General features: G+C 43.8%; 1 protein-coding gene across 12 annotated transcripts in view; it reads left to right on the forward strand.

Annotated features, from left to right (window-relative positions):
* The window catches only part of OSBPL3 (oxysterol binding protein like 3), a 160,992-nt gene that overhangs the window by 51,075 nt on the left and 90,886 nt on the right, over nt 1-19,031 (forward strand). For all 12 annotated transcript variants that reach the window (XM_059728901.1, XM_059728907.1, XM_019498026.2 and 9 more), the window contains one exon: nt 17,788-18,028. In XM_059728901.1, the coding sequence (XP_059584884.1) occupies nt 17,936-18,028 (93 nt within the window). In that variant the 5' untranslated portion in view covers nt 17,788-17,935. The remainder of the gene's footprint in view (nt 1-17,787; nt 18,029-19,031) is intronic.

Genomic DNA, 19,031 nt, shown 5'->3' on the forward strand with positions numbered 1-19,031 from the left:
AAAGCAGTAATCATTGATATGAGCTGCATACATTATATGCTTCAAACTTCAGCTGTGTCTTGAAACGGGTGACTTAGGGGGTAAACTTTAACTTTGCCCCCCACTTTAGTCCTGTGTTCTCTTTGATCACTTAACAAATATATGTAAATTAGATTGCTTTTAAATATCAACGTTTGTATGCTTTTTTTTTTTTAGCTCCATGCTCTACCAAAAAGCCATGCCCCGGCCCCAGTCCCTTCCTCACTGTGGGGGGCCTTGATTTGACACCCACATTCCTTCCCTTCCCTGCCCCTTTCCCCCCCAACAGACTTACCAGCCGGATGCTGATCTCCAAGCTGCTGGGCTGCATACCAGCAATCAGATTGGTATTGGCCAATATGGCTTGCTAATAAATGGGTATCGGTATTGGCCCAAAAAATCTTTATCAGTGCACTGCTAGTTATTTTATACCAAGGAAGTTTTAAGTGAAATTAGATGAATAAATGGAGCAGATTGTATCTATAACTGCTCTTTTGTCTAACTTTAAAAAGATTACAATAACACAGTTCTTTTGTGAGAACCATAATAAAAATGCAGCCTGGGAAATCCTGAATAACAATAAAAAAAAAAAAAAAAATGGTGCACAGATTATAAGCATAACAACTGTGCTGTCAGCATATCAGGATTCCCTTCAGTATCAACTGAAGTGGAAATATTAAATCAGATTTCTTAAATATGAGTTCAGCACTATGGGCGTTTATAGACATGATCCGGGGGGGGGGGGGGGCGGAGGCATGCTTTAATTAGAGTGGCTCTCGGACCTGCTCTAATTTAAAGCACCTAGAGCATTATGTATATCAGTGTCCCTGCACTGAAAAATGGTGGCAGGGATGCTTTAACTAAAGCACCCCTGCTGCCATTTTTCAGCACAGGGAGACTGCTACCTGTGATGCTGGAGCCTGCTGGAGCACAGTAATTACCATCCTCCAGCAGACTCAATTAATCGAGTCTGCTATAATTAGTGCGTCAGAACAGCCTCCCGGCACGTATATAGGTGCCCATTTACATCTAGTTAAAAAATAAATGGGGAACTAGTCAGTCATAGTAACTTGCTGTGCTTCTTCTAGAGTATAAGCCACCATTGTAGGCTTTAAGAATGATGATTGTTGCTGGTTTCCATTGCTGCTATCCCACTGGGAACTGCTCCCCAGGGGGCTAGGGGAAGAGTTGGATCCAGTGGGTGCTGTCTGGGCTGTGGGGGAGAGGGGGGGAGTGGCAAGGGGCCTGATCCTTTTTTTTTCTTTCCCTGTGGAGCCTGCCTGCCTCTCCTATGGCCAGAGAGGCTCGGACCTTTCCTCCATGGCGGTACGCTACCCAGGCCAGTGGCTATTGGGCAGGTGCTGCCCCAGCTTGCAGGCAGCACCCAGCCTGATCCAACTGTTCCTGAGCCCGAGCTGGGGCAGCACCCACCCAGTAGCAGCCTGCCCATGCGACCCTATGGGGTGTCGCCACTGCAGAAGGAAAGGCTGGGACCCTCTGCAGCTCAAGGGCTGCTTGGCCTACTGGAGTTCACCCCCCAGCTGCGAGAGACACGGGCAGGCTTCATGAAGGGACAAATAAAAAGATAGTTCCCCTTACTGCTTCTGCCTTCAGCCCACCTCTCCTGCGGCCGGGGGGGGCGGGGGCGGGTAGCTGTCCAAGGCTGCAACATTACAAATAGTTAGTTTACAGACTAAACTACATGTGGATGTGGTTTAGTTTGCAATGTAGAAACTCATGTAAATCGTAAAACCCCCCTGCACGTGTATAGTATAACAAACCGCAACATTTTCCTCACGTGCGCAAGCGCCTTTAAAGGGTCCCTGCCACTTGATGTTCTAGTTTCCCCAAGCAGAGCTATTTAAACTAAAGCTGTATGAGCAAATTATGGTGAAATTTAAAAAATATGTAGCTACTAGCCAATTGCTCATCAAGAATAATGAGGGGGGGGGGGACAGAGCCCTATTTTTCCTCCCCCATCCAGGCCTCCCGCTCCCCCTTCCCTCCTGTTGCTTGGGGTCTGGGCCTGTTTCTCCCTTCCCTGCTGTGGCGGTGGAGGGAGTGGAAGAGTGGGCCTGCGCCCTATGCCTGAGGGTGGGGAGAAGCTGGCCTGCCGTGGCGGGGGGGGAGCAGTGGGCCTGGTCCAATGAGGGGGCAGCAGGGGTGGGAGGAATGGGCTTGGGACCTATGTGGGGGATAGGGGGTAGAGGAGGAGTGGGCCCATGCCTGAGGAGGGGAGGGGAGGAGGCCTGCTCCTCTCCCACCCTTGCTGCTGCATCGGGCCAGGCCTGCTGCTCCCCCTCTCCCTCCCTCCCCCCCCCCCACTGCTGCTATGGGCTGGATTCACCCCACCCTCAGGACTGCTCCTCCCCACCCTGCACTGGGCCCAGGCCCACTCCTGCCCTCCCCCACTGCCACCACATCAGCCCAGGCACACTCTTTTCCCCTCCCCCCCCCCACGTTAGCCCTGCAGGTGTTGATGACAGAAGGGGGGTGGGACAGGCCAAGGCCAGCCCCAGTGGCCCCCCCCCCCCCCCCCCGCAGCATCCCAAACCCGCTCTTCCCTGCTCCACTGTCACCACCTCCCAAGGAGGGGGGATGGGGAGGGCAAGGCCAACTCCGGTGGCCTAGCCTCCCACCTCTTCTCCATCATTGCCACCTGCAGGGAGCAGGGCAGGGGGGCACTGCTCTGGCCATGCACCCCTGCCCTCAATCCCCTATGTCCCTGCCATCATGGCAGTGTTCCGTTGCACTGCTACCACCTGTCCCAATGCTGTATTCACACTCTGATGGACAGACAGACAAATTAAGGCTTTTATAGTATTAGAATTAATGTTGGTTGGCTGGGTACCATATTCTGTTTTTAAAATTTATTTGGTTATCATCTATCAATAGCTTCTGTTTATTTTTAGAAATAGTGCAAGTCTTTCTGAGATTCAAAGAGTGCATCTATGCATGCCTTTAAGGTAATGTGATAAACTCTGACACAAACGGCACCAGTGTCAGCTGCTTCCAGACAGTGTCTGCATGTGCACCTGGGACTGCAGTAGTTTGAGCGGTGGCAGAGCAGCCCTGGAGTGACAGGAGGCCCTGGGAGTCGATCTGGGACTCCAAATGGCATTATTGGGCAGAAGAAGGGCTGGCTGGGACATGAGGCAGCCCCCACAATTTAGCACCCTTGTGCCCCAGCCAGCCTCTGTCACTGTCTACACATGCATTTCAGTGTATGTAATTACTCTGCTATAGGATACTACTGTCCTACAGTGGACTTAATTTACTCTGCCTTAATGCCAGCACACACATAGGGAGTGACACTTTACTGTAGGGCTAATTAGCTCTACAGCAAAGCATATGCAGTTTCACCCACTGGCATTTTACTAAGGATGGCAGGGAGTAACTTCTCTTTTTAAAAATATATATTATATTCACTTTTTTTGTTGTTGTTCAGGAAAGAGGCATCCTGGAGTAATGGAGAAAAATTTGGAGTTAATTTTTGTAAAGCGCTAAATGCCTATTTTCAAAATGACGTGGCTTTCAAATGGTTTTAAGTCAGTCAGCTTTTAAAAATGGGGTTTAAGCTCCAAGGACACTCCAACACTTGAAAATTTTACCTTTTTTTTGTTTTTATTTTTGTTGTTTTGTTTGTGCTTTTTTTTTTTTTTTTTTTTAAATAACCCTAGCTATAAAAATCTCTTTTAAAACCAAAACCTTGTAGCCTTGTACTTTATGGGATACAACTAAATCAATGGAGAAGTTGCATAGAAAGGAGGAAAGAATCTCTGGTTCAAAAAAATAAAGCATCTCCCAGCAGTTAAAGCAGTTCTGAATGATAAAACCACTGTCCCTTTTGCTGTACTTTCTGCTTGTCATTTAGAGCTTGGTGTTCAGAACCAGGTTTTACCATTCAACAGAACAGATTATTCACCATTAAGGTTTTTCCGTCCCTTTTTTTTTTTGGCTCTTTATCTGCTTAAGGTCATGAATTTGGGTGTGTACTGCAGAAGGCCAATACGAAGACGGACTTAAATGATGCAAGAAAACTAGATCCTTTATCTCTGCTTTCATGTTGCGTGAATGCTTCAGAATGTATGTCTACTATGAAGTATACTTCTGGGAAGCTTCTACCCACAACAAATACACCATAAATAGGCTTCCGTTTCACAAAGACTATTCATGGGACTATTTCTGTACCTAAAAAGTAAACGTGCTTAATAACATTTCATATTTTTAAATGTAGTTCTTTCTTTGCACCCTATTGTACTCTTCTCTGTGAACAAGGCTTTTGTAAATACAGCATTGTTGCAGCTTCCATATCCCACCAGGTTAAGTGGTTGGCCAACAACACAATTAAAAGGGAACTGAAATTTTTCCACTCCAAGATCAAAGCCTTTTCAGCCTTTTTAAGGCTTTTCAGCAGATGCAATCAAACTTGTTCATGCAGCACCAGGAAAAATTGAAAAACTTAATTTTTTTTTATGTGCAAGTGCAATTGACTTATGTATAAAATCTTCTAGTAACTCCTTCATTCTCTTGCCTTATGCCATGTTGGCCACTATCAAAATAATTGAATTTTTAGGCATTTATAGATGTGCACTGGGAGGCAGGGGGGACGGGATGCTTTAATGAGCGTGGCCTTTGGAGCTGCACTTATTAAAGCGACTGGAATGTCATGTGTATCATTGTCCCCATACTGAAAAATGGCAGTGGTTGCGCTTTTAACTAAAGCTTGTTCAAGGAGAGGTCCCTGTTCAGGTGGGGGTGCTTTTAACTAAAGCTTGAATAAGCTTTAGTTAAAAGCACCCTTGCCATCATTTTTCAGTGTGGGGATGCTGATACACATGACACTCTGGGTGCTTTAATTAAAGTGGTTCCAAGAGCTGCTCTAATTAAAGCTCCCCCCCAACTCCTGGAGCACATGTATAAGCACCTTTTTGGTCCTAGAAGATCAGCAGGGCACGATCAGCAGATGCCCAGCTGAGCTTCTCAACTTACTTCACCATTTGTTTTCAGGGCAGTGAACCTGTCAAATTCTGAAAGTGAAGGGATGGGTCATTTTGTTAGGTTTCCGAATTCAGGATGGAATAATTTAAAATGGATTTTCCAAGAAGAAAATTTGAGCAAGTTCTTATACCCCCTACCCTACTTTTTAAGACTGTATCTATAATTTGTTGTCCTGGACAGTGTGTCCTATATAAAGCTCCATGTCCTATAACACTGAGAAAAAGGATGCGTGTGGCCTTTACCTAAGGCTGTTGGCTGCATTGGAATCTAAGAAATTGGTTCAGGAGTTCTTCACTTCATCAAAATGGCACAATCTAATGGCAAACAACCTAATGGAAGCCTGTTAGGAGAGCTAATGGATCTGGGAGCATTGCCAGGCTAGAAAGGTCTTTCTCAGGCTGTGCACATAGGAGAAATACAAAGACTTTCATCATTTCTCAAAGAGTGCAGTGTGGATCTACTTGCAGGATCAACAAGCAACAACTGCAAATCAAGAGACAGTTCCCTCAACATGCTTCTGTGGGCACTGTCTTTGACCTATTTTATTTCAGTAAAAAGTGAAGTTGAGAGACTTCTCTCATGAGTCTAGTAGTCCCACAGGTTCTCCATGCGTCTCTGGAGGCGACATACAGCTTTGAAAAAGAATGTCCTCTGCACCTGCCAGCAAGGTCCCTATCTAGGAAAGGCACTGACTGTAGATGAGAAATGGTTATAGAGCAAATGAAATAACCTAGGCACAGGTTGGAAGGCAAGGTGGTGAGACTTACTGTGCTATTTTTCTTGGGGAAAACCAACAGTAAGCATTCAACTGGACAGCCCCCTAGTTGTGGTGTAAATCAGTAACCAAAAAAGTAAAGGATCTGGAGATGGGTTCATTTCTCTGATCATACTGTTGAGTCATGCCAAAAAGTCACCCATCAGGCCATTAGTATTTCTCACATTGTGAGGAAGATAAACCCTACAATGACTGAACAGAGTGGGGCTGTATGAAGGATGGAATTGACCCCCAACATGTTTCTGTTTTTTGTGGAACTTAGAATAGGTTTCTGGTGAATTTCATGCATCTTGGGGAAAATGGAGGAGTTGCAAAATACCATGTCTGCTTCAGTGAAGCTGGACTCTACTCTCTGTGCAGCTCTAGTTTATGGGTAATGAAGCAAATGCATTCCTGTGTACATTTTGAGCATTGTCTTGTTGAAATCTCCACAAGGTTTCCATGAGGTTTTTGTGTGATAGAGGTATATAGTATCTGACTCTAGCCTCTGGCCGTCCTCCTAATGACTCAGTAATAATGAAAACACTAAATAATATGGTACTTCTTTTCGGAACGCTTCTTATTAAGGTATCATCACCAAGCATCTTGGAAAGATGTTGCTGCTTATTCCTTCCCTCTTGCATATTAAGAAATGTGGACAGACAGGTCAATGACCCCACGCTGCAGAGAGATGGTGGGATTAGCTTTCAGATGTTCCCAACTTCCTTTACTGTGGTCAGAATGCTAGCTAGACAGACCTCTGCATGCCTTTAAAGAGCAGTGTGCTTCTATCTGAGGTAGCTTTGAGTTGGTGTCATGCAAGGAGCAAACTTGAGAATGAGAAGGATGATCTCTTAAAAATTTTGGGAATAGGGTAAAGAAGAACTTAGTCTTGGTATTCTGAGGAATTAAACGTTTTAAGTAATTTCTATAGCTCAGAAGACAGACTGTGTCTAACTACTATGGTCATTAATTTAAAAGCCTACATAGTGCCGACTGGGGGAAAGGAGGAACACTGAAAGACTGCACAAAGAAGTCTTGATTATACTGTTCCTCCTCCACTCCCCCCACAGTTACTCCCTGATTTTTATTATAACTGAAACTTAATTTTTAAAAAAGCCAGTGATTATGTATTGGATAAATCTCTTAGATTCCAGTGTTGTTTAGGAAGTAATGTAGGCTGTCTAGGATTATACTATCAAAAAGACATACTTTCTCCTTTGAAGCTTTACATTGTGGAGAAAAAGCATTTACTATGTTCCCTTGCTATATCCAAAAGTATTGCCTCTGCAGCAAGATGCTGGAAGAAGTAAACTAATGCTGCTGAGTGTGATACCCAATACTCCAGTATTACTGATTAGGTTCATTAGGCTAGTTACTGTGAGCCCTGAGACTTACTCATGAGCCTTTATAATTTGCTGAACTGTATCTCTAAGCTGTACTTTCTAGCTACTTCACCAGGGACATTTTTATTTGCTTATCTCTAATAAATGAGTCAACCTGTGTCACAACCTATTAACTTGGAACTGGTTTTCATAGTGCACAGTTGGATGTAGACTGCTAGCTTAATGCAATCTTAAAGAAATTTCCCTTTGCCTGAAGACTTTCAAACAGGCTCTGATACGAAATGACCGAGAAATATCAATGTTTCTGGTGTTGACAGCAGGCAGGTAGTTTTGTTTCAGTGCACAGATGCTACCACCTTAAGATGCTGACTTATTTTGCTGGTATCTGCTGTATTATTGCTATGAAAAGACATGGGGCATCAGTGCTAATATGTTTTTAATTGGCCTGTGTCTGTCAAAGTAGAAGCTTGAAAAGAAGGGATATGTATTAAAACAACATGAAGAGAAGGGTTGCAGCTTTAAAAAGGAATAAACCTTGGGGCATAATGGAAGAATGTCTATTGTAATAAACAGAATAACGCTTCAAATAGTAAGACATGACAATAGAAGAACAAAAGCAAACTTCCACTGCTAAAACCTTGAATTGGGGAGTAACATTGTACACTTTAAACCACCATCCCTGGATCCCTATCCCTCCTTATGAAAATACTTAATGATGACTTCACAGGGTTTATAATACAGATGGGGAAAAGAGCTGCACTGGATATAAGCCATAGAAGAATTTTAGTGTCGTTTGTATATGGCTAGTGTCCTGATTGATCTTAATAATCTTTTTCCAGTGTGTTCCCTGATTTATCTTTTCTCTCTCTCTCATAAATTATGTCTAGCTGAGGCCAGGAAATAGAATCTCTAATGTAGCCAGCTCCTACTATTTCCCTATTGCAAAGAGGGGCTTCAAAATTAATGCTGGTCAGGTTCCCTGCGCAGGTAGCTTCTGGGTTGATCGCTGCACATAGTCTTGCTAGCCATTCTGCAAGTTATCTGAAGGTTTCTGAGTTTTGGCAGCGTCCTGCATTAAAGAACTGTAGTCTGTCTAGACAAGACTCTAAAGTATGGTATTTTAAGCTCTTAAGACCCATAAAGATTAGCTGTAGGGCAGTTTCATTATGTTTCATTTTCAGCATTCGCATCATATGAGTAGTGTAAGAGTTAGTTGATTAAATTTAATTGACACAGTACCTCTTACATTTTTATATGCTGGTAGTCATGGGGTTGGTAGTTTGTTTTTTGATGAAATTTTGCTGCAGATAAATATGTAATAGTGACATTAGTTTAACATTATCCATTTGTCATACTGTGCCTTAGAGTCAGTTTCTAGTATGGGTGAGTAGACCACTCTTGTATTTTTATCTAGTATATTTATCATGCTGACCTACTTCTGAATCCATATTCATAAAATCTTACATAAAAGATCAAATTATTCAGCACCAAGGGTTAGCTAAACAGCAGGCATGCTTGCCTGGTTCCATGAGAGGATGACCAGGCTTGATATTTGAGGTATATTTTTCTTTGACATCTTGTTGTTCGTTTGTTCTAGTCCATTGTTTCTTATGGATGAGCATAGGCAGAAGTTTTTCCTTTAGTGATTGCATACAAGCATTTCCTGTCAGTTACCAAACTGTTATGTAAATCCAACATATGTTTCTGCTTTTTGAGGATTAGTAGGTTACTTGCAAACTAACTTTCCAGTTCTTTATTCATTAAAATGGTTTTGTACCATTTGAGCTTGTTCTGGCTGGAATCAGGTAATGGAAACTTACTTACTTGTATTGCAGTGTCTGTGTGAATTTTTGTTTGCAGAAGTTTTCTGTAATTATGACTATAACCACTCAAACTGATTTCTGTCACCATTTTTCTAAATGGCAGCTCTGAAACTTCTTTTTATACTGTAGGAACGACCTTTTTCTCTCCCAGTAATCCCATTTTAATTGATAGTATTTTTTTGTTCTAGCCAAACTTCTGGTTTTGGGGGCAGGATGTCCAATGTGATATTTATCCAGTTAAAGGCATTTGGGATTTGTTTTCAAACTTAGTATATATTCAAGTACCATAGTGTAAAAACTGCTGCGTAAAATACAAAGCCATGCAACTGTGCTGTTGCACTTTCCACTGTTTTTTCTACTTTCCTGTTCTTCTATGCAAGCATTGGTTGACTCCAGTAGCAGGATAAAATTTATATTTTCAGTTTGCACATTTAAATGCTCACCACAGTACTGATGAATTGATTCTAAGACCGCTGTAAAATTTTTTGTTTGTTATTTTCATTGTTGCTTTGAGGGGAAAAAAATCTCTTGGGCCACGTACAGGCATTCAAGAACCCCATGGTGGAAGCACTATAACTTTTGAGCTTTAATCCAAGTGCCCAAGGTTAGGTTGGGAAGAAGCAGAACACACAGTAGCCCTTCTGAGAGTGGGGTGGGGCTTGGCAGCTGCCTGCACACCCTGAGCTCAGAAGGTAGGGAAGCTCTTGCATGTCTCCCAGCTTGCTCCACAAGCTTCCTGGGCTGCTGAAGAGCCAGGCCACCCCTGATTGGCTGATAGAGACATCATAGCCACCCACCTGGACCTGATGCGACAATGGCTTATCATGGCCACAAGGCATCAGCTGGCTGTCCCATGCATGCGCACCCTGTGCCTGCCATGTGTGGGTGTGTGGCTTCTGAAGCCTTATTGGGGGCAGCTGGACTTCTAGAAGGAACACTTCAACTATGGACCAGGCCCGGCACTATGAACACACACGGTGCAGGAATGGGAAGAGGGCTCGCCCCCCACTGGAATGCGTGTGGCCCTGACTCCAAACCACATCAGGCTATCCATATTTGCAAAGCACTGGCCAACTACCTTCTCACCCATATGGACTGGAAGCCTTCCCCGAATGAGAAGCCCTCCAGACCTACAAGTGCCCATGCCCTTGCACTGGGCCATGGGTCTCCTGCCACAGGCTCTCTGACCCTGTGTCACAGGCACAGCTGCCTGGGCATCATCCTCTTTCCTTTTTCCCTCCCCAGGGGTACATACTTGGGGTGGAGGGACTGCAGATCCATGGTCTTCCCCTTAAAAGGACCATTGACCTGGCCCTTGTTTGACACTTTGGGCTCATGTCAGGCAGCCAGCCCAAACTGGGGGACTACCTATCCCCACCAAGGCTCTGCTGCTCCCCTGCAGTGGTACTAGGGCCATGAGTGAAGCCATGGGGAACAGAAAATCTCCCCCACCCCTGGGCCTCCTTTGAGACTGGTCTAGAACCACTTGGAGGGCCTGCGCCTATGGGACAGCTGCCAGCAGTCCAGGACCATGTGCGTTAATTAATTCCCTATCCTGGCACTACAACTCTCTCAGCTCCACTGCTCTGCAGGGTATTTCCTTCAAATAGTGGGTATCCATCTGGAGCCCCCAGTTGTGCAACTCAGCAGCTTATATGTAAGCACCCTCTGGCCTGTCCACTTTCTTCATACACATCCTGATTTGTTCCTCCTGCCAGTCACAGCCCCTGGTGACAGGAATCCACGATGCGTAGTCTGAGTTCAGAGGCTGTGACTGGAGCTAGTAACATCTCTTCTTCATTTTAGCAGGGTCTTGTATACACATCTTTCATTCGCCTAGCAGGTGTTCGGCAGCCCATCATGGACCCAACATACCACAGTGGGCTGGATTTCCATGCCCAGACACGGAGCCTGCAGACAATAGGAAGGGATTGCTTAGCTTGCAAAAGTGATGGGGGTTGCGGGGAGAGGGGCAGGTCTGGGGCTGGGACAAGCCTGCAATCACGGGAGGGGGGTTGGGGGTTGCCCTGAGAGAGATTGCAGTGAGTGCCTGCACTGTGAGAATCACTGTCAGCCAGAGCCCATTGAGCATCACCCGTGCATCATATTACAGGGGACGGGGAAAAGTGTGGTTGGCCCACTTGCCAGCCATCCAGGCGCAGAACCTGGGAGTCACCCTGGCAGCAGAAGTTGAGTGACTGAGATAATGGTTCCCATGGGGATTCTTTCCATCACATGTGTCCCTTCCCAGGAGTGGGAGGGAGGTCTGTGGGTTTTTTGACCAGGGATTTTTTTTTCTCATTCCTGGAGTGGTCAGATGGTTGCATGGTATCTCCAGTGTCTGACCTAGGGGTGTTCTCTGCCAAAACTGCTGTTTACCCTTTTGTCTGAGCTCAAACACACTGTTGATGCCCTTCCATGACTGCTTTGGTGGGAGAGGAAGCTGTTTACGTCCAAGTGCTTGGGGTGTCTCTGCTTAGGATCCGGTCTCCCATGAAGTACAGCACGACTCTGGCAGAAATGGCAAGGCCATGTCAATTAGGCAGATGTATGATCCCCTTGAATAGGATATACTCTCTTAAGCACCTAAGAGCTGGAGTGGAGGGACTGGCACCTTGCCTGGGCTCCAAACTTTAGCAAGAGAGGGTGGGGGTTGGGGGGAAAGCAGACAATTCACCTTCCCCACTCCCTGTCTAGCCCCAACCCTTTGGTGGGCTCGGCCGTAATGGCCGAAGAGAAAGCTATGACCACAGTGGGTGGCCTGTGGTAGGTAGCCTTAGCTCCCCCTGCTGCTGCTTCCTTCCAAATCTCCAGGGGCTCCACATTTCCGCTGGGCCTGGGTCCCCATCATTGTCGCATGGAGCTGGGGCACACCTTACCTATCACAGGTTGCGTGGCATCTTTGCATGTGGCCTTACTTGTCAGGCAAACTGACCACAGCCCTGTGGATCATGCCAACACAGTGGCTCCTTTGCTGGTACCTGGGGGGTTGGTATGCACTCTGGGCCTGTGACAGATGTGTGACAGAACTTGGTCTGGAACAGCTGTTGCCCCTGCATGGAGAGTGCTGTCCTGAGGCCTTCCTCTGCCACCACCTTCTCTGTGGTCCCTGTGAGCAACTCCTCTGGAACACTGGCTTTATCCCTTCTCTACTCAAAAGTGATTTTGAATGAACCAGGCAAGTCCAGAGTTTTTGCCTAAGACTTTGGTTAATTCTCAGTTCTGAACCAAACACAAACTTGATCTGAGCAAGACACTGTTTCCATCAGGAAATTACAAAATATTTTGAGTTCAAGCAACCACTTACTGTATCAGGTGCACCTGAAATCACTTTGGAGAATGCAAGATAGAGAGGAGATATTATGGATTGTGTTTCTTGTTTTCAGTATATACGGTATACTTTTTTGGTGTAGTTTTTTTTTTTTTTTTCCCACAGAAGTTGTCAGATGGAGTAAAAAAGTGGAGTGCTATTAAAATATGTCAGGCAAGTTTTTGCTTCCTAATTTATACCCACATGTGTAACTGCTTCTTATTCTTATTTTCTTTACAGGTGTATAGAGCTCAGCAGCCTCCCCTAGGTCTCAGTTGGCTTAATTCATATCTATAATTGCTGTCTTTCCTCCCCCTTTCCCTCAAACTGTAGAATTTGTGAACACCTTATAACTGTTCTTAATGATTACCCAGCTGGGAATGTGATTTCCCCCCCCCCCCCCCCCACACACACGCCTCCCCACCAGCTCAAGCTTCTCAGTGCTTCTCACAGTCTACATTGTACACATGCATTTGGTTTCCTCAGACAAGTCAGAAAGTAGTGATGCTACATATTAGTGTGCATAGGTGTGCTGATGTACATTTTAGGCATGTTCAAGTACATTTTAGTTCCATTAGGGAACTTGCCTATTACCAGAAATCAGTGGAGATGAATCCGTTTTTAAGACGGGTTAACTGTGAGCAGAGGCAAAATAGCGGCAGAAGCCCATTCAGCACTTGTTCACCTGCCCCAATGACAATATGCAATAAGAGAAATTCAGCAGCAAGCAGTTTTCTTTGTGTGGATGGATCTATGCTACCTGGGGGGAGGACACAGGTAGGCCTGGGGACAGGGGCTTTGCTAACTCTTGTCAGTGACAGCCCAGGGGTTGGGCCAGCCTACCACTTGGGCGGAGGAGACAAGTTCTGGCTTAGGCTATATTGCCACCCTGCAAGTGGAGACCTGAGTGGGGTGCCTCAATTCTCCATGGGATGTCGGCCAATTGCAGCCTACTGTGAGTCATGATGGGATGTGGTACAGATGTTCATTACAGTGCTCTAACCTATGCTGCTGAAGTCTGATACCACATCCATCCAGGGTTATCTTAGAGTGAGATCTACCATTTTTACAGTGCTCTTTGTTTCCCTGACTGTCTGTTTGGTTATGACTGTAGGGCACTTTCTGCATACCTACCACACAATAAATGTAACTTCTGTACCTGGCTTGGATGTTGATGATTTGTATTGCAGTTTTCCAAATTTTCTAATTTCTCCCTTTTTTCCTTTGTGAGCTGTGACATCACTGAGATTTTCTGGGAGCTTTATTATTTTGAAAATTTACAAGAAATAAAATCAGCAATTGAGAAGTTTATAATTTCGTATAATGAGCAGCAGCCATAGAATATGGAAGTGAAAGTGTTGCAGCCTCTGCATGTTGTCATATGGAAAGCAGTGAATTAAAAAAAACTCGATACAGGGGCAATGAGACCATATATCATTAAATTGAAATTGATGTGTAGCTTCTCTCACAGAAGACTAAAAGAAAACAGTCCTTTAAAGATACAGTAGTTACACAGCATGTCAAACTGTCTTTAAAATTATTTAAAGAGTCAAAATGGCAAGTGAAGTGCAAGCATGTATGAGGGGGAACAATTTGGTTGTAAATGCAAGATGGTGAGAGATTTATCTTCTCAAATTTTCACAAGGTTGAAGGGTTTAAAAAAAAAAAAGGGACACTACCAACTGATGCATCCATTTCGACAGGTGGATTGTAGCACATTCCTAATATTTCTACAGTCTTTACATTGACATTAGTCATTTTGTACTGTGAAGTATCATTTGGAAGCACCGATTAAGTTATACAAAGAAGCTGAGGCAATAGAATCTATTAATTTTCAATCTTGCTCTCCCTTCACTTGCCCTACGCACACACCTGTTCAGAGTTAGTTAATGTGACTGAAGGCACATTTTGCATGTATTCTTCTGCTCCCTATCAACTAATAAAGTCAAATCCCAAAAAATAAAGGGGAAAAGCAAAAACTGGCTTCAGGGGAGCACTACATCCATCCACTGCTGCAGGGCTTCTGTCTCACTTACTTCAGGACTCCAAGCCAAATAACTTGGAAGATACTGTACTGAAATTACCATGTTTCACAATATGTTAATTAAAAACCTCTAATTTTGAATTTATCTAAAGCTCACCGAGTAATGCAAAGTAATGTAGTATGTGCTAGAAATTGGGGAGGTACTTTTTCACAGAACTTGAGCCTAATGTGCCCCAGGATATGCTAGCTGCACTCTGAGGCCCCCTCTACATATTACAGGTGTTGCACAATTACTTGGTTAATTGTACAATTAACTGAAACCAGCTACCTATGCAAAGTAGCTATCATGCCATAAAAGGTTCAACCAGCTATAAAGTTAGACCTCAGAAACGTGTACTAACTTAATAGCTGCTTGGTATCCAGACTTAATTTACATGCGTAGCAGACCACAGGAGGTGTGATGGAATCTAATACACAATCACACCTGCTAATACACATGTGGCATGGCAGGAAGTACTATTGTTGATTGTGCATTAGGTCCCATTGCACATTTACCTGCTTGTGTAGAGGGGCTCTGACAGTAATAACTCAGTGCTTTGCTGGAAATGAGAGCCTGCTTTATGGTTACTAGTGTCTCAGAACTTTGTATTCCAAGTATGTCAGTTGCATAACAATGAAGGTTAAATGGTTGACTGGTCTTTTTGAGCTGCAAGACTGACCTTTAAGAGGGTGGCTGTAATCGCCTTGTAAACAGGGCCTGCTAGTGAAACATGTTTTGTATTGCACAGAGCAATGGGTTTATGCAAATTAGCACTTGACTTCTTTACACAAGTTTTTTTAACATCTGCTTGTAAAGTGATACTACCAACCTGTAAGAGGCCTACTTGGAGAAAAAAATACTTGTTTTACTTTGCAGTGTGTTGAGTTAGAAGAGAGACTGCCAAAGGAGAAAGTATCAGTCCAAATGGGGAAAGATTGACTTTTCAAATTGCAACACCCCTCATCACAATAATTTTAATTAGTACAAGATACATAGTCTAGATCCACTTCAAGTCATAGTAAATCACTTTTTCCTTTAAAGGAGGCTGGGGCTATTTTTGCAGTAACTTGGGCAGTGTCAGTGTGACGCAATGCAGTGCTGTGCTGAAGAAGCTTGATGTACCTATATTGTTTCTGGTACTTGAGTTAGCTTGTCCAGAACCAGCCATGGTATATTTCTACATGGCCCAGTGTTGTGGGGTGTGGACAAAACCATCAAGCTAACTTATTTCAACAAAATAAGAGGAATGCTATAAGGAAATGACTTTTTTAACTGAAAAAGAGGCTTCTTAGTAGGAAATGTATAGCAAAACTTCCATTAAACTGTTTTAAAGACATGCAACAAAATTAATTTGAGAACACCTCTGATAAGAACTTACAAATGCTAAGCTAAAGCAGAAAACAGCATTAACTTCAGACTTGAAGGCACTGCTGTTATAGTTTACATATAGGAGTATCTTAAACATTTTTAAGAACATGTTCTTTAAGCCTCTCCATTTATTAGGGATCTTCTGATTTCACAAGTGACAGGATGGGGACAGGGGAAGGGAGGGGGATTAAGGTAGGCACAAGCACAGAGCAGGGCAAGTTGCAGGGGGTGTGGGAGTACATAGTGGGGACAGGCAGTAAGGGGGAAGGCATAGGGATGGGGGAGCAAAAGTTGGAGGAATGGAGGACAAGTGGCAGGGGGGACAGGAGCAGACATGGTAAGGGCAGGCCTGTTGGCTCCCCATCTCCCATCCCCACTTTCCCTGCCACTGCTGTTGGGGGTGGGGGGGGCACAAATTTAAGATGACCCCCCAGTAATTAAATTATTTACGTGGGAAATGATAACAAATTTTAAAGTTGTCCATGCATAGAATCTAATAACTGGCGAGTTGTCTTAAATTCAAAGTCCTCTTGAATTCAGGTAAATCCAGTATATTTAAGGTGAACCATATGAGCCAACAGCATGATCTTGTTGCAAAAAAAAAAAAAAAAAGAGAAAGAAAAAGGCCAACAACATACTGGGGTGAATTAACATGAGTGTCCTTTGCAAATTTAAAGGAAGTATATTCTTCTGCTCTATTCATCATTGGCAAGGCCTCACATGTATTACTGTGTCCAGTTTTGGCCCCTCACTTGAAGAAGGATTTGGACAGTTTTTTAAGAGTCCAGTGCAGAACAACAAAAAGCATCAGGGGCCTGGGAGACTAGACTTATGAGGAAAGGCTGGAAGAGCTAGGGTTATTTAGCCTGGAGAAGAGAAGACTGAGAAGGGATCTGATAATAGTCTTCAGATACCTGAAGGATGATTATAGAGGGGATGGAGACGGGCTTTTCTCGGTGGCTGTAGGAGACAGGGCTAGAATCAGTGGCCTCAAGCTTCATCAGGGGAAATTTAGGCTGGAGATCAGGAGGAACTTTCTGATTCTGAGGGTGATCAAGTATTGGAACAGGCTACCTAGAGGAGTTGTGGAATCTCTACACTTTGAAACTTTCAAAAGCAGGTTAGACACACTTTGCAGGAATAATCATGCCTTGAGCAGGGGCTGAAGTAGATGACCTTGTGAGGTTCCTTTCAACCCTACTTTCCTGCGATTCCTATGATAGTTTAACCCACTTATTTCAGGAGTGAAATCTTCCTGTGTCCTATCTAGTTATCTTTTAGCTCTGCTGTCTTTCTATCTGCTGCAAGATCCTAGGCTGTTTTGTTTTGTGAGCAACAGTGTCTAGAGGGATTCAACTCGCGTAATATTTTTTAAGGTTTTCGAAAGCATCCTTTGTTTCTTCCTTTAGTGGGGAAGAAAAATCCAGAGTCACCATGGTAACATTTGCCCATACTGCAAATCTGTCATTTAGGGTTTCTCCCAAGATTTTTTACACATACTGTGGCCACCACTGTTATTGAACAAACTATTAATAATTCTTTAGCCCTGACTTAGGATTTTTTTTTAACTTTAGTTTCTGTCTCCAGGTACAGCCAGTCATGCACACCTCTAAGTAGCTCAATTTGCATAATCTTCGCTTGCATTTATCTCTTGCATTTTTTTTTATTTTTTATTTTTTACCTCTGGAGATGCTTATTCATTTGTCTAAATTTGCAAGGTACCTGGGAAACTAGTTGTCAACCACATGTCATATATTCATTGGAGCCTACTGCTTCCTTATTTATCCATTAACTTTTTTCATATAGTTTCATTTTAGATAAAGCCTACTTTCTCATGCATTGAGTTTTTTTTAATATTTTGAAAGTTGTTTGATACTGCATTTAAAGCTGTGTGTTGGGTTTTTTTTGTCCCAGTTGGTCATATAATATTTTTAATGTAATGCATTAATAATCTGCTCGTTTGTTCCTATTTGATGTCTGAAAATTTATCTTTAAATCAGTTGTTGAATTACATTTTAATGGTAAACATAAATGGCAGTGTAGTTGGCCTGCATTTAAAGGCTTAGTTATGCATTTTTTACTCATTACAAAATAGGAATTGTAAACTGTATCCAATACACAAGGATTTTCTTCTCCCTCTTAGGAATATCCCTGGGACACTGAGGATGCCATTGGAATGCATTTGGGTATAAACAATGACTTGCCTTTCACATGTCTTCCACTACATTTGCTTAAAGCCCTTCTGAACGTCTTCTAATTGAACTGGTTCAAACCAAACTGTCTCTGGGATCATGAGTGAAGAAAAGAACCTTGGTGTATCCCAGAAAATGTTGTCACCTTCAAGAAGTACCAGCAGTTGCTCCTCCAAGCATGGAAGTAGACAGGTAAACTTCACTAATTTCTGTTTCTTTAGAAACTGATTACAGAAATAGTCAATTTCATTGGCCTTGGTGAGCAAAATTATGTTCTTTTAAAATGTGTTTTCCAGCTGATGCTTTGTCCTCTCTCTCTCTCTCTCTCTCTCTCTCTCTCTCTCTCTCTCTCTCTCTTCTTTGTTGTTTTTCTCTTTGGCTGGTACAACAACTTGGCTTCAGCTAAATGAAATAAATTCATGTTATTGAATAGCAGTTGCTGATCATGGGCGCAGGCAGAAGAGCAGCTCCCCATTGCAGCTCATAGGGCTTTGCAGGAAGTGCTGTGAGTTGTAGTAGTCTCCCAGATGCAACAGAAGTTCGCTGTTGTGTCTGGGAGTTAAGGATTCCAGCTGCTTGCTGCAAGTCTGCAGCCTGGTCTCCGTTGCAATGCTGCTCCCCCATCCCAGCCCCCATGCTACACTCGCTCGCTCGCTCGCGCTCTCTCGGGAGCCAGGGCTCCCATCCACCTACCCCACCCTCTGGCACAACCGAAGCCCAACTCCCTCCTCTACTCCCTTTTTCCCCCCTCCTCCCATTCTGGAAACAGCGACAGACTGGGAGCTCTGTAGATACCAGCTACAGAACCTGCTCTGTTTTGCATTGTGTTCATCTGAGCCCTTGTGAAAATCTGAATCCTTATTGCACAGAATCGAGCCCTTTTATAGCTGTCTGCAGCCATGCACATCTATTTGGTCACAGCTGTAGGCTGCTTTCTGGGGCCAGATCAGGTAAAAAGTCCACTTGTCATGTTGCAAGGAGCAGTGGAGAATCTGGTTAATACTGCTCTTTCACAGTAGATGTATGCATACAGAAGCTTTTGTGGCCTCTTGGTCAGCCCCTTCCCACCCCCCAGTCACCCTTGTAATAATCTCTCCAGAGATTATTGCAAGGCTTTGCTCTTTTGGTGAAAGTTTATTCAAGCTTTTGATAAATGGGAAACTATGAGTAATATGAGTGTAAAAGACCAACTGTT

Source organism: Alligator mississippiensis, chromosome 5 (genome assembly GCF_030867095.1).
Source record: "Alligator mississippiensis isolate rAllMis1 chromosome 5, rAllMis1, whole genome shotgun sequence".
NCBI lineage: Eukaryota > Metazoa > Chordata > Crocodylia > Alligatoridae > Alligator > Alligator mississippiensis.